The sequence below is a fragment of the Pongo abelii genome, chromosome 11 (genome assembly GCF_028885655.2).
Source record: "Pongo abelii isolate AG06213 chromosome 11, NHGRI_mPonAbe1-v2.0_pri, whole genome shotgun sequence".
Classification (NCBI taxonomy): Eukaryota; Metazoa; Chordata; class Mammalia; order Primates; family Hominidae; genus Pongo; species Pongo abelii.
In genome coordinates this window covers 79,873,104-79,893,805 of record NC_071996.2, presented here as the reverse complement: position 1 = coordinate 79,893,805, position 20,702 = coordinate 79,873,104, and the positions used below count along the sequence as shown (strand labels likewise).

General features: G+C 42.2%; 1 protein-coding gene across 11 annotated transcripts in view; it reads left to right on the top strand.

Moving 5' to 3' along the window:
* Positions 1-20,702, top strand: part of NFE2L2 (NFE2 like bZIP transcription factor 2) — a 35,331-nt gene that overhangs the window by 11,812 nt on the left and 2,817 nt on the right. For 3 of the 11 annotated variants that reach the window (XM_009237853.4, XM_009237855.4, NM_001132094.1), the window contains 2 exon segments: positions 19,558-19,824; positions 20,492-20,581. In XM_009237853.4, coding sequence (XP_009236128.2) covers positions 19,558-19,824; positions 20,492-20,581 — 357 coding nt within the window. 11 annotated transcript variants of the gene reach the window in all.

Genomic DNA, 20,702 nt, shown 5'->3' with positions numbered 1-20,702 from the left:
GTGTGTGTTAATAGTTCTTAAGATATCATACTTTATTTCCAGTAGCATATCCAAGAAATAATTTATCAGCATTGTTAATGGAAATGATGTTAAATAATTTTTCTATGACTAGTAATTAGGTCATATATGATATAAAACATAGTATCTTTGTTACTTAAATAATTTGAACTCTAACCCCATATATGTTAGGTAGACAATGAAAATACTGAATTGTGAGTCTAAATAATATACACTTACTCATTCCACAAATATTTATTAGGTATCTACACACCCTAGGAAACTTTCAGGGCATGAAGCTGTTTTAATCTTCCAAGATAATGCAGCACGTATCCCCCTTGAGGGACATTTGTTTTTCAAATTGCTCCTCTGTGTCTCCTCTGCTTAGGATATGAGTTCCTCTAAGTAAAGACTGTATTTTAATCTTTTGTGTAATTCTGATGTCTAGCGCCATGCCTGGTGCTTACTTAATAGTTGCTCAGTCAGTTTGAGGGTGAGTCCATTAACTGCCCTCTAGGAGTTTGATATTTAATATAAACTAGTCTGTGATACATGACAACGCTGTGACAGTGCAGATGAGAAAATGTGACTTCTAACTGGGGTGCTCAGAGAGGATATCCTGGAGGAACTGCCATTTTAACTAGACTTTTCTTTTAAGCAAGTAGATTTTGTTTGGTTCAGGCTTCAGCTGGAAGCCCAAGCAATGGTGCAGATATGAGCTGGACTATGACAGAATATTGGGCCAGTGGGGCTGACAAGGTTAACTTGGGGGTTGCCATAAAGGGCCTTCAGTGCTCATGTGCACTGTTTCAAGTTTGTATAGGGCATCTGGAAACCATGGAAGACGATTCTGGAAAGGGCAAGGCACGTAAACTGGATGTGGATAGGAAGTTATTGTGGCGGGTGAATTGGAAGATGGACAGGTTGGAGGCAGGGAGATGGTGAGTGGGCTTCTGCCAAGGTATAGGTCTGAGCATTGTTGTGACGGCTTAGTTGGTCTGACATCAGCACACAGATTTGAGGATCTGTCATTGTAACTCTAAATTGTATCCTTGTTAGACATGTAAAAATAACTTTTTAGAGCCTCCTTTTTTGAGGAGGGAAGTGGATTGTGGTCAAGCTTGCATGCTCCGCTGTTCCTTTGCTTTAACAGATACTCATCCACCAGTGTGGTCATCGATGAAAGGAGAGGAAAAACTAGCCAGAAGTTGCCATTTTGCTTAAAGAATGGATTCCTTTCTTCCTCAAGGTAGCACAGAGAGAGTTTCTCTCTTTTTGCCCTTCTCTTAGATTGATTTACTATTTTTAGTAAATTGTAACAGTCTGATCCTTGCTTCCAATTACAATGATTAGCAATATTTGCCCAAGACAAGAAAAAACAATTTCCTCTCTTTTCTCTCCTATGAGCTTTTCCTGTGAGCCCCAAGCAGACAGATGTGGACATCTAGCAATGCTGTTAACAACAGCTGCAGTCCGTTGGACTCTCTGCAACACTGGGCACGGTACAAAGTGCTCTGACAAACTCTTCTGCCCTTTGCAATCCTTACTACGCCCTGTGAGGTGAGGAGCATTCTCCCTGTTTTATAGGTGAAGAACTGAGGCAAAGAGAGGTTATGTCATTAGATTTTACAATAGGGTGTGTTTCCGTTTCATCATCTTTAGATTGATGTTACTGTGATATCATCTTCCTAGAATTAACTAAGTGAACTGGGCACAGGAAATAGCACATGGCACACCTTCAGCAAATGGTGGTTATGATCATTATCATAATTCCATTTCTTCTTGAAAAAAATCCCTTCTTTTTTGAGACAGAGTCTCACTCTGTCGCCCAGGCTGGACTGGAGTGCAGTGGTGCGATCTCGGCTCACTGCAAGCTCTGCCTCCCGGGTTTAATGCCATTCTCCTGCCTCAGCCTCCCGAGTAGCTGGGACTACAGGCACGGGCCACCACGCCCAGCTAATTTTTTGTATTTTTAGTAGAGACGGAGTTTCACCATGTTAACCAGGATGGTCTCGAACTCCTGACCTCGTGATCCGCCCGCCTCGGCCTCCCAAAGTGCTGGGATTACAGGCATGAGCCACCACTCCTGGCAAAAATCCCTCCTTGAGTTCCAGTGTAAACACTCACGCCCTTTTTTGCTGTTTGCTATAAACCTCTCATTCTCCTTGGTCTTCATGTCCTTGTGTGAGGGCCTGGTTGTTGTGGAGACTGAGGTCTTCTGAGACAGAAAACCAACCCATAGCAAGGCCTGGTGTGTGCCCTAGAATGGCAGAGGCACCACACGTTGCCTCGGCTTCTCTGGAAGACCCTCCAGCCTGTCTGCTGGATTCCTTGTACTTATGAGGATTGTTAAACCATCTCATAGGATTCCTTTCCAGACTCAGCCCTTCACTTGTGGCAGCATTTCTTACTCTGAGGTTCTGTGCCTAGAAACCCAGTGTCCATAGGCAAGGTCTAGGGACAGAGAGAGTTTATAAGTGGGAGTGCATCAGTGGAAGGCTAAATCCAAACATAAACTGAGCTGGCCTGGGTGGCCTTGTCCTTTTGCCATCCTCGTAACCCTTTAAAGGCTTTAAGACACTTGTTTTATAATAACTACCCCTAACTAAATTTGGCCAGAGCTGTGAAGGGAGAGAAAATCTAAGACCCTTGAGGGAGATGACAGCCGAATGTTTTACATTTTTACTACCTTTGTTGTTGCCATGCACAGCTGATACATAAACAAGTAATGGCCTCATCTTCTATTTTTTTATTTACTGGTTAGACCCAGAACCCTAAAATGTAGATGCTTCTCATGGTCATTTGGCATTTGCAACAGGAGCTGAATTTATTAATAGTACTAATACCTCATCCTTGGATTGTCCGATATTTTTAAGGGGCATTTATATCCTTTGTTTTTCATATGGAAAACTTCCATAAGGGCTGGTATCATCTTGGCCTTCCATTGCAGGAACAGCACAGGGAGGTTCGGCGGCTAGGCCACAGTTACCCACACAGCTAGGTAGCAGCAGAGGCCCCACCTGGCACCACCTGGCTTCCTAAGCCCATCGCACTGTGCAGCCTCCCTGAGGAAGCCTAGAGTGGATAGGAACGCTGGTTCTTTAAGATGAACCTGAGTTGGATCTCACTGTCACCATTTATCAGAGGGGGGGATGTCTTCAGGCAAAAGTACTTAACCTCTCTGTTTTTGTTTCCTTACTCCAAAATGATAATGATCATACTACTACCCACCTGGGTGGATTGGTGTGCGTATAAAGGAGGTCATGGGGACAAGTGGTTGGAAGAGTGTTGAGCACATAGAAAGTACAAGATAAACGGTGGCCATTATGTTACTGGTTAGACTATATCGTACTTGTCTTTATCTGGGCTTAGAATCTTGACACTGAGATCTTTCATTCTCAGATCTTAATATGAAGGCTTACCAGGTAACCACTACCCCAACATAATTATTTAGTGGGTTCATACATGTGAAAGCAGTTGAAATACAATTTCTGAACTCCGGGTTAATTTATATCCTTAGTTGGAACAGGTAGTACTCTCCCAGCACCTAAGGCCTCTCACTTCTATCCATTCTTCAGATGACCTTTGCAATAATCATGGTAATTGAGTAGCATCTGCACCATAACATTGTTGAATAACATCAAAATGATCCATTTAGCCATCATGAGCCCTCCTAGTAATTCAGACTCACACCAGTTCTTTCAGGTTATTGAGGTAGCTTTCACAAATAATTGCTAACAGTACAAATACTGTCTCAGGTATTTTGGAAGGGCGAATTTTCCCGTTGATTTCAGTGTATCTTTAGGAAGTAATTTGCAAAACCGAAGAGTTTGGTTCCGTTGAACTCACCCCTAAGGAGTGTGGAGGGCCACATTGTAGGTTTATGCTGCACTGTCCCTCACGCTTGAAATTTGGCTCATGCAACCAAGGAACTGAATTTTTAATTTTGTTAAATTTTGATTTAAATTTTAAAACAGAAAGAGTATAAAATATTTTTCTGTTAAATATACCTTGTAGTGTTGGCAAGACTACATTTCGTGTTACCATGCTGGGTAAGATTTCTTGTAGTGTGTATTGTGTTTTGTCACCTCATTAATAATTTTCTTATTTTGGTTGCATGTTAAAATAATTTTGGATATATTGGGTTAAATAAATATATTGTTAAAATTAAATTCACTTGTTTCTTTTTTTGTTGGTGAGGCTAGGTTACTAAAAAATTTAAAATTACCCATGTGGATTGCATTATATTTCTATTAGTGCTGCTTTAGCTGAAAGTAGCCTATTTAAAAAAAATCATTATTTTCAGACTTACGGACTTCATAGAATCAGAGGTATTTAGAGGAAGGGATCTTGGGGGTCACCTAACCCAGCTCCAACCTTTTGCAAGTGACAAGACCAAGGCCAGAGGCTACTATAAAATGACTGACCTCCTCCCAGATGGGGACTGGATCCAGTGGCTTTATAGACTTTGCCTTGGATCCTGGTTTTACTTGGAAACATAGCAGACATCAGAGCTACAGAGAACTTCTACCAGATCCGGAGTGAAGCAAATGCCTTATTTATTCATTTATTTATTTATTTATGGAGACTGGGTATTGCTCTGTGGCCTAGGCTGTAGTATAGTGGCAGAAACATGGCTCACTGCAGCCTCAACCTCCTGGGCTCCAGGATGCTCATGCCTCAACCTTCTGAGTAGCCGGGGCCACAGGTACGCGCCACCACACCTGGCTAATTTTTTTTTCTCTCTTTTGTAGAGACTGCGTCTTCCATGTTGGCCAGGCTGATATCAAAACTCCTGGGCTCAAGTGGTCCTCCTGCCTTGGTCCCCCAAAGTGCTGGGATAACAGGTGTGAGCCATCATGCCTGTTTTGGCAGTTTTTAGGGGCCCACCCTAATTTTGAGCCAGGTTTGCGCTTGATAATGTAATGTTGGAGGCTGGGCCAGGGGAGATGATCTGCCTGGGCTGAGAACTGGGAGGCTCTTATTCCTATAGTATTGAGCAAAGGCACAGTCTTAGAGAACCACACAATATTCAGAGATTGCGGGTTGGAGAAGGAAAGTCCTCTGAAAAAAAAAAAGAGTACAGAGGCCAGGGGTGGTAGCTCATGTCTGTAATGCCAGCACTTTGGGAGGCCGAGGCAGGCGGATCACCTAAGGTGAGGAGATGGAGACCAGCCTGACCAACATGGAGAAACCCTGTCTCTACTAAAAATGCAAAATTGGCCAGGCGTGGTGGCGCATGCCTGTAATCCAAGCTACTCAGGAGGCTGAGGCAAGAGAATTGCTTGAACCCGGGAGGCGGCGGTTGCGGTGAGCTGAGATCACGCCATTGCACTCCAGCCTGGGCAACAAGAGCGAAACTCTGTCTCAAAAAAAAAAGAAAAAAGAAAAAAACAGAGTACAGGTCAGACATTGGGCAATTTTCTCATAACAGAATTTCATAGGCCATTAATTTGGTTACAGACTTGAATAGCACACAACAGTTCTCTAAGGGTCAGTTTTCAAAGTAATCCCTAATATTTAATGAATTTTTAAGTAATAGAAATTGCAGTAGGAAAGTCTAGCTTGAAATCTAATTTGTGTTAGGTTGACCAGGTGACAACCACCCACCCCTGGATTCTGCTCAGTTAGGTCAGACCTGGGGCCAGTTGCCCATTTAGCATCTCAGGTCTCAGGATCCTCATTTATAAACCTGGGGTTTGGACTGCGGTCTCCATGATCACTGTCAGCTCTCCTTAGTCAGTTGGTTGTTCTAAATGTTTAGTGGCCAGTAAACACCTGTTCCTGAGTGATACATCTTTAGAGAGAAAGCCTTTTCCTGGTCTTTAAGGAGCCGGTAGATGGGTCAACCTGGCTGGACTTGCTTTTTCAAGGCTGCCTTATCTATTAGAAAGGCTGAGCTTACTGATTTTGCCTGTCACGTTTCAGTGTTCCTGAGACTTTGCCCAACCTCGGTCTTATCTGCGGGTACCCCAGCCTGTACATTCCTTGCCCCTACAAAATGTGCTGCCAGTTCCAAAGGCAGAAACGAAAATTAGCTTGGCTGGAGCATGGCTAGGCAAACACCAGTGGTTAAAGAAATGCTGTTTGCTGGCTGACACTTCTGGAGTGGAAGTTTATTCCTTTTTCTTCTTTTCTTTTTTTTTGCGGGGTGGGGCAGAGTTTCACTCTTCTTGCCCAGGTTGGAGTGCAATGGCACGATCTCGGCTTGGAGCGATCTCGGGTCACCACAACCTCCGCCTCCTGGGTTCAAGCAATTCTCTTGCCTTAGCCTCTGGAGTAGCTGAGATTATACGCTCCCACCACCATGCCCGGCTAATTTTTTGTATTTTTAGTAGAGACAGGGTTTCACCATGTTGGCCAGGCTGGTCTTGAACTCCTGACTTTATGATCCACCTGCCTCGGCCTCCCAAAGTGCTGGGATTACAGACTTGAGCCACGGCACCCAGCCTTTATTCCTTTCTTTGGCCTCAATTTTATTGTTAAGAGATAATGGGAAGGGCCCAATGTTGAAATGATCCTGGAATTGATGTAGGAGGCCTTGTATAAGCAGTTAATGTGTATTTATTGAGTGGGTACCCTGTTCCAATATGATACAAGGTGTGAAGGACACAGGAGTTGGGAAAGGCATGGGGAAATGCACGCTCACACTGCTGGTGCGAGTGTAAAATATACAATCTCTATGTAGGGCTATTTGGCAGTATATACTCTTTGACCCAGCAACTCCACTTTTAAGTATTTATCTTACAGATACCCTCACACATTTATGAAATGATTTATATACAAGGATATTCATTATAGCAATATTTGTAATGGCAAAAAGAAAAGTCAGATGGGGGACTGATTAAATAATTATGTTATTAAGTAATACTGTTTCAGTACATCTGTGTAATGAAATAATGTCCAGTCATTAAAAATAGTGAGACAAAGTCTGGGTGCAGTGGCTCACGCCTGTAATCCCAGCGCTTTGGGAGGCTGAAGCCGGAGGATTGCTTGAGACCAGCCTGGGCAACATAGTGAGACCCTGTCTCTACAAAAAAAAAAAAAAAAAGTAAAATATTAGCCAGGCATAGTGGCACATGCCTGTAATCTCAGCTCTTCAGGAGGCTGAGGTGGGAAGATTGCTTGAGCCCAGGAGGTTGAGGCTGCAGTGAGCTGTGATTCTGCCACTGCACTCCAGCCTGGGCAACAGAACAAGACCCTATCTTAGAAAAAAAAAAAAAAAAAAAAAGGGACAACTCAACAACTCTATGCCCTGATGTAGAACCATCTCCAAAATATATTAAATGAGTGTGGGATACTATGCTTATATGCGATTGTGTGTATTTAATGGCTTCCTAAGAAAACAAAAAAAACCTGATACTAGTGATTGCCTTGGAAGAGGGTAACTGGGAAATTACTTTTGCAACTTTTAAATTTTATACCACGTACATCTGGTATCTATTTTTAAAAAGCCATTTTCATGCCCTAAACAGAGTTTAGTCAGACCATAGTAAGAAAACCCTGTAAGACATACAAAGTATGGGGTAATTACTGGCTTTATGGGAAGACTGATTTCAATGCAAAACTCTCCCTATGCAAGCGAGTTGTCCTGATTTCAATGCTAAGCTCTCTTCAGGCAAGTTAATGGCCTGATTTGCCTGTTAAGTTGTATGGGGCAGGCAAGTCTGAGTGTCCAGAGGGCAGACCTTTAACTCTTAGTTTCCCGCCTTGGGAGAAGGCTCGGGGCTAAAGTGGTTTCCAGAACGTGTCTATTGTGGTGTGAACACCAAGGAGCAGTGGACAAGCTGCCCAGGCTCAAGGTCAGAAGGTTTGGACTGGAGTCCTGCCTCTGCTACTTGCTGAATATGTGATTTGGGGCAGGTTGCTTAATCCCCGAAGCCTCAACGTGTTCATCTAGAAATGAAGATTACAGGCCGGACGCAATGGCTCACGCCTGTAATCCCAGCACTTTGGGAGGCTGAGGCAGGCAGATCACCTGAGGTCAGGAGTTCGAGACCAGCTTGGCCAACATGGCAAAACCCCATCCCTGTTAAAAATACAAAAAATAGCTGGGCATGATGGCAGGTGCCTGTAATCCCAGCTACTCGGGAGGCTGAGGCAGGAGAATCACTTCAACCCAGGAGGTGGAGGTTGCAGTGAGCTGAGACTGTGCCACTGCACTCCAGCCTAGGCAACAGAGTGAGACTCTGTCTCAAAAAAAAAAAAAAAAAAAAAGATTACAATACCTGGCCCACCTCCCTCATGCTACTGTAGTGAGGCTCAAATGAGATAGCACCCATGAACACTCCTATAAACCATGAAGTATGCAAACACCAGGTGTAATAGAAGCTGTTAGGTACCTGTGAGGCCAGCAGACTAGAGCAAGAGATGCTAATTTAAAAAGAAGGTGAAGCAAAGATCTTTTCCCTCTGCCAAATAACTTGGCAAGAGTTGTAAAATTAGAAAAGTAGACCCTTAGTAGTTTGATAATCCTTTGACCTCTGACCCTGCACAAATGATCTCACCCTTTAGACCTGTTCCCTTATTTGCAAAATGAGAGGGGCTGTCTGCGTGATTCCTGTGGTCCCTTCCAGTTGTAGCGTTCCGTGACAGTGTGGCATTAACAGTAATTCCCATCTTGGCTGAGATGGATGAGTCATACTAACTGAAAAGTCAAAATACGAGGAGGAAGTCTCTGTGTATGAGAATTTTCCTTGAGCTAGAGACTCAGAGCCTCTTGGGGAGGAGATGAGGGAAAACATTGCCACCACCAAGAAGGGAGACAAAGGATGTATAAAGAGAATGGAGATGTATTTACTTTTTTTTTTTTTTTTTTTTTTTTGAGACAGAGTCTCACTCTGTCCCTCTGGCCGGAGTGCAGTGGCACGATCTTGGCTTACTGCAAGCTCCACCTCCCAGGTTCACGCCATTCTCCTGCCTCAGCTTCCCAAGTAGCTGGGACACAGGCGCCCACCACCACGCCCGGCTAATTTTTTGTATTTTTAGTAGAGATGGGGTTTCACCGTTAGCCAGGATGGTCTCGATCTCCTGACCTCGTGATCCGCCCGCCTCGGCCTCCCAAAGTGCTGGGATTACAGGCGTGTGCCACCGCACCCAGCCAAGATTATTTACTTCTTGTGTGTTCTTGCCACCTCCATAGCCTCCTTTGCTTTCAAATGCCCACTTGGGCTGGGCCTTTGGAAAATAGATTTAACCCTTGTTTATTGGAAGGATATTCACACAGTAGGCCAGTTATACACTTTACAGCAGTTGTTACCTCCTGTGAGGTCTTTCTGTGCAGATTTAGTGGCACCTCCTCCATGCTGCCTGGGCGTCTATTGCTTCTCATCACTTTGTCTCATAACTCAGATCAGAGACTGTCTCTTACTCATCTTTGTATCCCTGGCATCTGAGGGGTGGTATTTGATAGGTAGATGGATTAGTGATCCACTTAGGGTATTTACACTAATCTTGTTGATCTTGACCACTACCTTTATAACCACAACCATTCTACAAGTTTTAACTTTTCTTTTTTTTTTTGAGACAGAGTTTTGCTCTTGTCACCCAGGCTGGAGTGCAATGGTGCGATCTTGGCTCACTGCAACCTCTGCCTCCCCGGGTTCAAGCGGTTCTCCTGCCTCAGCCTCCCAAGTAGCTGGGACTACAGGCGCCCGCCACCACACCTGGCTAATTTTTTTGTATTTTTAGTAGAGACGGGGTTTCACCGTGTTAGCCAGGATGGTCTCGATCTCCTGACCTTGTGATCCACCCGCCTCAACCTTGCAAAGTGCTGGGATTACAGGTGTGAGCCACTGCACCCAGCAAGGATCTATTTTTTTTTTTAAAGCTAAGTGTTTTATACATATAATAATATTGTTAATAAAATGTATCTAAAATTCATACCACCAGCACACAAGGTCTCTGGCTAGCAGCAGTAAATGGCATTTAGTACTTACTTAGCCCCCAAGCCTGGATGACTGACTGTACTGACTTATTATTACTTTTAGCTATTTGTAGGTAGTTACATCTGAAAATTGACCAGGCACAGTGGTTGATGCCTGTAATCTCAGCACTTTGGGAGACCAAGGCAGGAGGATCAGTTGGGGCCAAGAATTTGAGACCAGCATGAGTAACATAGCAAGAACCATCTCTACAAAAAATAAAAATTAACCAGGCATGGTGATGCATGCTACTTGGGAGCCAAGGTGGGAGGATCACTTGAGCCTAGGAATTAGAAGCTGCAGTGAGCTAGGAAGGTGCCACTGCACTCCAGCCTGGGCAACAGAGCAAGACTCTTACCTCTTTAAAAAAAAAATCTGAAAAGGACCCCAAGGATTGAACTTTATCTTTACAAATCCAGGATCAAAAGAGAAGGTAAAGGATCAGTTGGGGAGTTTAGAAGTGGCAGAAGTATCTGTAGAAGCTCTATGGTGTGAATGTGCTGGATTATGTGTGCCCACCCTCATGGGGGACTTCCTTGGAGGAGGAGGGTACACCAGCATGGGCAGCAAAGCTGTTTGACCTCAAGGTGGAGATCTGAGCCACCTGGTTAGTCCATGCCCAGTTAATTTCTATAGAGGTTTGGTAAAGTAGGTTAGGGAGTTGGATCCAATGTTCCTGAAGGTTCTGTTGGTAATATGGCAGAGGTCGGATCGGGAGTGGGGAGGGTTGGATCATTCTAAGGGCAGTAGAAGACCTAATCCCAAAGGTGAGAAGTTCCTCTCTGTGGAGGACAGCATTTAGAACTCAATACATACATGGCTTGTTCAAAAATGGGGAAGAGATTAGAAAAATTTATCCTAATGTTTGCTTGTCAAACCAAGCCATTCTCTCAGCAAAGTAGTGAAACCCTTACATAAGTCCTTTGAAGCCTAGCAGCAGTATCCTACTCAAACACAAACCACCAAAAAAAAAAAAAAAAACCTCCTTGGGGACCCAGATGTGAAACCTGTCATGGAAAATTCAGCACCATGTGCTTTTTGTAGCAGGTAGGATCAACTGCTGTTTTGGAAATTAACTGGTTTTTTTTCTGACATCTTTTTGACCGAACTCTGCATGTGCCTCTTGAGAAAATAATCCAAATTCTTGCTTTCTTCACTTTCCAGTTTTGCTTTATCTTTGCATCATGCTCTGCAGTTTACAGACAAGCATAATGGGTGAGAGTTCCAGTAAATTGGCCGGATCATATTTCTTAGATTGAGTCATGACTGAGGAACTTGTTTGGGAACAGGAAGCAGCCCATGAAAACGGCTGCACATAGTAACCTGCCAGATTGAAGAAACTGGACCACTTTCTAGTGGAAAGATAAAAGGGCAGAAAAATGGTTCTATAACTCAGGGAATGGTAAATTTGTGAACTAGGGTTTTAACTTGTTGAATAATACTTCTTTGTGTGTATTTGGGCTTTTTTATGCTGTTAAAAGTCTCTAGTTTTTCAAGATAAGGGAAAGGAAAACTTGGATTCGTGGTAACTGTTGCTACCTCTTAAGTGTCTCTGCTGATGTATACAACATGTTGCTAGGCCAGTTATTTTTTTTAAGGCACTGTAGTTACATAGAAATAAACCTGGCAACATTTACACTTGGCCTAGATGGCTGTAAGGCCCCTTTTGTCTCCAGTATTCTGTGTTTCTGTATTTTAATCACTTACTTTACGATTATTGTAGCAACACAATCAAGACAGCAAATCAGTCTAGTAAAACCAAAAGTACTGGAATGTGGGAAATAGAAAGAATGACCTAGAATTCTTGCTGTGAAAACAACTGGTATTGCTATATTCTCGTAATGCAGTGTGAGAGAAGCCAGAGAAGTAAATAGGCAAGTACATGTTTATGAAATGTAATAGTCATCAGCAAGATGTATTTTAAAAACACATCTGCTTGGTGTCATTTTGCTTTATTTAATAAGGATTACGACTGCAAGGTAGAGATTTGTAAATGAAGGAGATCTCTGTTGTTTTTGTTTTGTTTTGTTTTGTTTTAAGACAGGGCTGGAGGGCAGTACATGATCATGGCTCACTGCAACCTTCATCTCCTGGGCTCGAGTGATCCTCCCACATCAGTTTCCCAAGTAGCTGGGACTACAGGAGTGTCCCACCATGTCTGGCTAATTTTTAAATTTTTTTGTAGAGTTGAGGTCTATGTTGCCCAGGCTGGTCTCAAACTCCTGGGCTCAAGTGATTCTCCCACCTCAGCCTCCCAAAGAGCTGGGATTACAGGTGTGAGCCACCATGCCTGGCTGTTATTTTATCAATTCCTCAAAATTCAAGCATGCCCTCAAATGTTTTTGCGGCCTCATATAGCTCTTAATTTGGTTTATATTCATCCAGATGGTAGGATATGATTCATGTTCCACCTGGTTTTGTTCAGAAATACTTAGGCAGTGTCTATGGAAAAAAACATTGAACCAGATTTAGCTTTTAGGTAAATAATATAATCACCTGGGAATAATATGAAGAATGAAATGAAAGAATGAAAAATATAATCAAGTGTAACTTAGACTCTGAATGCTGGTAACTAAGATTTGGATGAAGGAAGGATCTCAGGGGAATAACGTTAAAATAAGATTTTTTTTTTAATGGAAATACATGATTTTAAGAAGGAATAACTTAAGACATTCCAACTTTATACTACATTAAAGTAAAAAGAGCAAGGATCAGTTTTCTCTTTGGAGCAAGGCTCAGTTTCGCTTTCTGTTGAGAGTTAGTAGTGTGCATAATTAATTTTTTTAACAGTTTATTGATGAAATTTATTTTTAGAAGGAAATCTCCCACCACCTTCCTGTCATTTTCAGGGCAAGGTAGAGGGTAGGAGAGGGAAGGGAGCCTCGGGAGAATGGGAGGTGCAAGCCTTAATTAGACATTTGAGTGTCTAAAAGATTATTTTTCATTTCAAATACTTTGTCTCAGTTTACTGAATAGCTTTAATTTAGGACAGGGATTGTATTATCTTTGCTTTATCTTTTCCGATATTTTGGATCATCTAAGCATGATAAATGCTGGTTTATTCAAGGCACTAAAATTGACTTACAAAAGACATATTTAATATGGATTCTGTGTTCAAGTCCTTTCTTCTTTGTTTATCCTGGTACAAAGATGTTTGTTTTAAAGTGGTATGAGTTAATTGTCCAACTTCAGATTTCCCTAAAATGTGTAACAGATTACCCAGTTGGCAAATGATGATATATATTTTTTAAACATGAATATTTCTGTTAGGCCAGATGGTGATTTAACATGAATTGTCCAACATTTGTGTTTCTTATCAAATTGCCTTCTTTTGTCTCAGCCAAGCTAGCAACATAATTTGGAACTCACTCAGGAATCACTAAAGGACAAGAGCAAAAAAAAATTCAGACACCAAGTGGCAGACGGCATTTGCTCCATATGCCACGCAAAGGCTCCCGGCTGGTGCTTGCATGGCCCTTGGGAAGCTTTCTCATCCGTTGTAAGGAAGTATCTGTGGAGTGCTGTGCAACCCAGCTACCTGCTTTCCTCTCTCTACCCAAACCCTACTTATCTAACACTTTGTACTGTGGCCTTCCTCCATGGGGCACTTGCACTTCCTCAAAGCCCTGGATTTCTGTGCAGAAGAGCAGTTTTAGTTCTTCCTTAGGCACTTCCCTTTCCTCCTGTCCAGTGTCATGTTCTTGTTTGTTATGGGCTCCACCCGGACGATTATTTCCTCTTAGATGATGTGTGAGCCTTGCAGAGAGCTGGGTCATTTGTGGAATAAATCATGTGCCCAGTCACACGGCTTCTTACAGGAAATGGTTGGTGCATATTAGCTTAGGACAAAATACAGTAGTGAGCTTGTGGTCCCCAACAGTGAGTCTTCAGTTATCTTCTGCTGTTTTTTTTTTTTTTTTTTTTTAACATAAAGCTTTGAATGTTTCGTACAGTATCAAATCTCTGCAGGATTTTGCCTGCTGAAACAGATGTGAAAATCTGAGTAACACAGAGTATGACATTAAGGCCATAACAATAAACCTATTGTTGCTGCATTCTAAATTTGATCAAGATGTCTGTTTTTGGGAATCCAAAATAGTTGCTTCAAATTTAGCTTTTTTCTTTTATGAAGCAGTTTTTTGTTTGTTTGTTTTGTTTTGAGACCTCTCATAGCAAGAAAAAACATTACATAAACTTTTTTTTGAGACAAGGTCTCACTTTGTTACCCAGGCTGGAGTGCAGTGGCACGATCTTGGCTCACTGCAGTCTCGACCTCCTGGGCTCAAGCAGTCCTCCCACCTTAGTCCCCCAAGTAGCTGGGACTACAGGCACATGCCACCACGCCCGGCTAATTTTTGTATTTTTAGTAGAGACAGGGTTTCACCATGTTGCCCAGGCTGGTCTCAAACTCCTGAGCACAAGCGATCTGCCCGCCTCAGCCTCCCAAAGTGCTAAGATTATAGGCGTGAGCCACCATGCCCGGCCACATAAATATAAACTTAAAAATACACAGGAAAACCTTTCAGAACACTTTGAAACCTATTTTGTTCCTATTACGATTGCACTGAATGTCCCCCAGCCTAATGAAGAGCAATTAGATGTTGTCATTTGGTGGCATTCTTGGTGGAGACAGTAAGCTAGGGCCGCAGGAGCTGCTTAGTCTCCCAGGGTCCAGCATTGTTTCAGATAACGTGAACAGGATGCTCAAGAGCTAGTCTAAATAATGCTTCATGTCTTATTTTTCCTGTTTGTTGATAAGGATTCATAAAGATGTCTTTTTCTGGTCATGTCAAGGGAAATTCAAATAAAAAACATTGAATTGGTTTGGAGTTGTCCATTGAAGGGTACTCACAGCAGGAATTGAGTGGCAATTGAATGTGTGTGTGTATGTTTGTAAACGTTTATGTTAGGTTGTATGCAAATGTATATGGGGGTGCCCACTGCCATCACCACTACCCCACCAACAGTAACAAAACCACCATCAACGGCAATATTCACTAAAACTTGTAATTTGCTTATTAATTTGCTTTATTATTTGTAAATAAGTCAGAATCTCTGAGATAAAAATCCTTTTTTATTACAACATGTTAATAGTAGTCTAATTCAGACCTGCCCTGAGGAAGAACCAAGCAATGAAGCTGTCCATGATTTTAGAAGTTAATTGGCTCATTCTTTCTGACCATCTAGGTAGTCCCAACATTATTTTAGGCTCCCCCTAGTTAGGTCCACAACCTCATTATTATCCATTGGCCTGGACTTTGGTCTCGCTTATACAGCAAGTAGTAGAGCCTATCACTATCAACATGTAAACATTTGCATATTTTACATTTATAGAGAGATATTTTTCACATGCCTCATTTGATCCACTAACATCTGTATGCTTGGGTAGGATGGAATAATTAAACAATGTATAGCTAAAGCCATCCAAACCCCTCAAATATTATCTGATGGGAAGGAAAAGGGGGGGAAAGGAAATTAAATAGTTATTTCAATTCTTGGCATGATTGACACTGACAATTATAAATTCCATTCAATATTTTCTTCCAGCTCATAAGGGTTGGTTGTAAGGATACTTTGCAAGTCAGATTTATGAGCAGATGTTTGCAACCTAAATTGCTTCAGTTGCATGAAAAAGTCACAACCTTTTACTGATTTTTATCCTGGGATCTCCTTAACAAGAAAAAACCTCAGGCCCAGGAAGTCTAGGGTAAGTGAGGCAGGGATGTGTCAAAGTGCACTTTTCCCCAGGTACAGGGACAAGTATTTGAGTTTCTTTTATTGACTTTGCAAAGAGCTTTGCACACTTTGCACATCAGTTCTTGAGATGGGTGGGAACATGGACTGCCTATTTTATAGAGTTCAATTAAGATTGCAGGATCATGCATTCCTTTCATTTTTGGTGCTAGTACCTAGAAGATGGGAATATATTGAACACTTAATACCTTGCTTGGGCAGATAGCTCCAGTTTGCAGAAAGTCTAGACAGGATACTCTGCTATATATCTAGATTTACTAAGAAGAAACGGCCCAAGCTAATCAGAATTTTAAAGTATGTTTCTCAGCTGGGCGTGGTGGCTCACACCTATAATCCCAGCATTTTGGGAGGCCGAGGCAGGCAGATCACTTGAGGTCAGGGGTTCGAGACCAGCCTGGCCAACATGGCGAAACCCTGTCTCTACTAAAAATAGAAAAATTAGCCGGGCATGGTGGCACGCACCTGTAATCCCAGCTATTCAGGAGGCTGAGGTGAGAGAACTGCTTGAACCCTGGAGGCAGAAGTTGCAGTGAGCTGAGATTGTGCCACTGCACTCCAGCCTGGGCGACAGAGCGAGACTCCATCTCAAAAAAAGTAAATAAAATAAAGTAGGTTTCTCTATGTCTTTGAATTTTCTATCTCCCATGATAACCTTTGGGTAAACATGTCCATCAAAATGGAAACAAATCAATTTTTAAAATAGAAATTATTCTCATGCCTATTTTAGTGGGAATCCCCCTGAGAAGATAGCCATATATAGTCGACTGAATGCTCTGTGGTTGCTATTTTGTTGCTCTTGGCCAGGAGACTGATCTAGGTGACCTGCAGACTTAATCTGACCTGCAGACTGGCCGCTTCATACTACCAAGATTCCAAAGCCAAGTGTATATACACTTGGCCCCATGTAGCCTCTGGTTCCATGATGCAACCAATGGCAGATTGGTTGAAAAATATTTGGAAAAAGGCCAAGTGCAGTGGAGTGGTTCATGCCTGTAATCCTAGCACTTTGGGAAGCTGAGGCAGGAAAATCACTGGAGGCCGGGAATTCAAGACCAGCCTGGGCAAAATGGCAAGACCCCATCTCTACAAAAAGTAATTAGCTGGGCATGGTGGCATGTGCCTGTAGTCCCAGCTACTTGGGAGGCTGAGGTGGGAGGATCATTTGAGCCCAGGTGAAGGCTGCAGTGAGCCATGATTGCATCACCACACTCCAGCCTGGGTGACAGAGTGAGACCCTATCTCAAAGTGAGTAAATAAATAATAAAATTTCAAAAGGAAAAAAGTGGAAAAAAACCAAAAAAAATAACAATACACACATAAAATACAGTATAACAACTATTTACACAGCATTTACACTTTACTAGGTATTGTAAGTAATCCAGGGATGATTTAAAGTATATAAAGGGATATGCATAGGTTATGTGCAAATGCCATGCCATTTTATAATAGTGTAGGCTCATGGCTAATAAAGCATGAACCCGACTGAAGCTGCCTGGGTATGTGTCTTTGTTCGGCCACTTTCTGGTAGTATCTCTTTTTTCTTAACCTCAGTATTCTTATACTGTATAACGGGATGTTTTCTCTGTATAAGGCTGTTTTGAGGAATAGTTTCTATATGTAAAGTACTTAGAACAGTGCGTAGCATATAGGAAGCCCTTAATAGATACTGGCTTAAAGATAATTAGATATGTCCTAGTGAGGTATACCTAACTACAAGTGCTACTTTAACTATGCCTACTCTGTGTGCTTTACACTATATATTGTTCAAGGCTAGAATAATGAGCCCCATGAGCAGGGTTTCATGGCATTTAAGATTTCAACACCAACCTTCAATCATGGGTACAGATGGCCTGTGCCATCTAGCTAGCTGCGCTGCCTCCAGGCTGGGTGGCCTGCTCCTCCTCTATTGGATAAAAATAGCCTGACTCCTCACTGAAACAACCACCATGTTATTTGTGTCCTTGGGAAGCTGAAAGTAATAGAACTCTAAGTCTGGTATTGCCAGCTGTCTGCAGAACTGAAATGCAAAGTGTGACATGTGTCTACACTGTACCCACTGGCCTTCGAGTCCCAACTCCCATTCCCCCATCTTGATTTTTTTGCATTCTCAAATTAATTATTTCCCCTATAGGTGATTTGTGGAATGGGAACAGATTGAGATTTCCTACCTATTTAGATTTTTCCAAAGACTAAAATTACAAATCAGAAAAACTGCTATTGACACATTTTTGGTTAGGAAAATCTGGATGTGGTTCCTATGCCTAGCCTAGTCATATAAATTCTCTCCCCATGTATCTTTTTGTGTGTGTGAAACAGGGTCTTGTCACCCAGGTTGGAGTGCAGTGGTGCAATCACAGCTCACCATGGCCTTGACTTCCTGGGCTCAGGCAATCCTCTCACTTCAGCCTCCCTAATAGTTGGGACTACAGGCTCATATCACCACGTGCAACTAATTTGTTTTGATTTTAGGTAGAGACGGGTGTCACTACGGTGCCCAGGCTAGTAACTCCTGTGCTCCAGCAATCCTCCTGCCTTGGCCTCCCAAACTCCTGGGATTACAGGCGTGAGTCACCAAGCTCAGCCTCTGCTCATCAAAACCATTCCCTCTTTGTAAGATTCTTCCTATGTCTTAAAACTTAATACCTTTAATCCTTCCCTGGAGCCATAGTTTTATTTATTTATTTATTTATTTATTTATTTATTTATGAGACAGGCTCTCACTTTGTTGCCCGGGCTGGAATGCAGTGGCACAATCATAGCTCACTGCAGCCTTGACCTCCTGGACTGAAGTGATCCTCCTACCTCAGCCTCCTGAGTAGCTGGGACTACAGGTGTGCTCCACCACACCAGTTTTTTTTTTGTTGTTGTTGTTTGTTTTTGTTTTGGTAGAAACAGGGTCTCTCCATGTTGCCCAGGCTGGTCGCAAACTCCTGGGCTCAAGCAATCCACCTGCCTCAGCCTCCCAAAGTGCTGGGCTTGTAGGCATGAGCCACCGCACCTGTCCCTGTCTGCTTTTGTTTTTTTTTTTTTGAGATGGAGTCTTGCTCTGTTGCCCAGGCTGGAGTGCAGTGGTGCGGTCTTGGCTGACTGCAACCTCTGCCTCCCAGGTTCAAGCTGATTCTCCTGCCTCAGCCTCCCGAGTAGCTGGGATTACAGGCACGTACCACTACACCCGGCTGATTTTTGTATTTTTAGTAGAGACGGGGTTTCCCCATGTTGGCCAGGCTGATCTCGAACTCCAGACCTCAGGTGATCCACCCACCTTGGCCTCCCAAAGTGCTGGGATTACAGGCGTATAGGTGAGCCACAGAGAAAAGAGTAGCAAGCAGTGATGGGGAGAAGATAATCTAGTGTAGGAAAGATGGAAAGAATGGTGATATTTCACAACTGCTAGATTGACACTTTAACTTGGGAGTTATCCCTCTATAAATTGGATATTTGCTGAGCAAAGTTTAAAGAAAACTCCATGTATTGAGTAATGTTTTCCAGACCTCACTTCTCATAAGCCAGTGGCTTAGAGTGCTTGCCGTAATTTCTACATTCCATTAAACAGGGGTGGGATTTCTTTTCATTCAAACCATTTGTGACTTTGCCCTTTAGTGACCTCTACCATCACCCTATCATTAATGATCCAAGTGATTAGAATGGATGGCTATGTGTTTGTAGGTTGTTTGTTGTCTTTAATGAATAGATTCATTGAATGGAATTAACTGTGCTCTTCTAGAACATTGGATCTGTGTTCTCATTTAGATTGTATTTGTAATCTCCCCACTCCCCACCATCAACAGTGGCATAATGTGAATTAATTTATGTGGTATCTGTCATTTAAAAACCATCTTAAAAACCATGAGCTCTCTCCTTCCTTTTTTTGTCTTAAACATAGGACATGGATTTGATTGACATACTTTGGAGGCAAGATATTGATCTTGGAGTAAGTCGAGAAGTATTTGACTTCAGTCAGCGACGCAAAGAGTATGAGCTGGAAAAACAGAAAAAACTTGAAAAGGAAAGACAAGAACAACTCCAAAAGGAGCAAGAGAAAGCCTTTTTTGCTCAGTTACAACTAGATGAAGAGACAGGTGAATTTCTCCCAATTCAGCCAGCCCAGCACATCCAGTCAGAAACCAGTGGATCTGCCAGCTACTCCCAGGTACACAGTACTCAGTTCTTGGGAAAGTTACGGCAGGTTTAAGGAAACACTGACCAAGGAATTAAAATATCTGGATTTGAGTTCCAGCTTTGCCTTTCTTTTACTTAACCTTGTCAAATCTACTTTCCAACCTCAGCCTCCTGATGAGTTCAGTGCCCAACCTGAGTTCAGTACCCAACCTACTAATATTAACAGTGTTATTTGTGAGGATTGGGAAGACTTAAGTTACACCAAAGAGTTTTGTAAAGTATAGAAACATCCTGTAAGGATCAAGTAGTAGCAACAGAAGTAGTAGCAGGAGAACCAAGTAGTAGGGATTACTGGCGTTACTGTGTGTGGCAAGCACGGTTTTAAGAACATATACTGACTGATTTAATCAACACAACTATATTAATTAGTTACCATTATTCCTGTTTTATCTACGATGAGCAACTGAAGCTCAAAAAGGTTAAATAATTTGCCCAGATCACTCAGAAAATTGGAGGAGTTAAGATTTGAACCCACGTGGTCTGGTTCAAATTGTGCATCAAAATGATCTCTGAAATAAGATAAATATTTACTTAACTTGATTATAAATATTTTATGAACATCAATTATTGAATATTTAGCTTGGCAATGGAATATTTAACCATTTTGTGTCTTCCTTTGTGTCATTCCCTTTTATCAGGTTGCCCACATTCCCAAATCAGATGCTTTGTACTTTGATGACTGCATGCAGCTTTTGGCGCAGACATTCCCGTTTGTAGATGACAATGAGGTGAGGTATAAAATAACCTGGTTAATAGCAAAACTCCATCATAACTATAAAATAACAATCATATTCTATGTAAGTCCCATCAATGAATCTCCATTTAAAAGAATAAAAACATTTTTAGGAG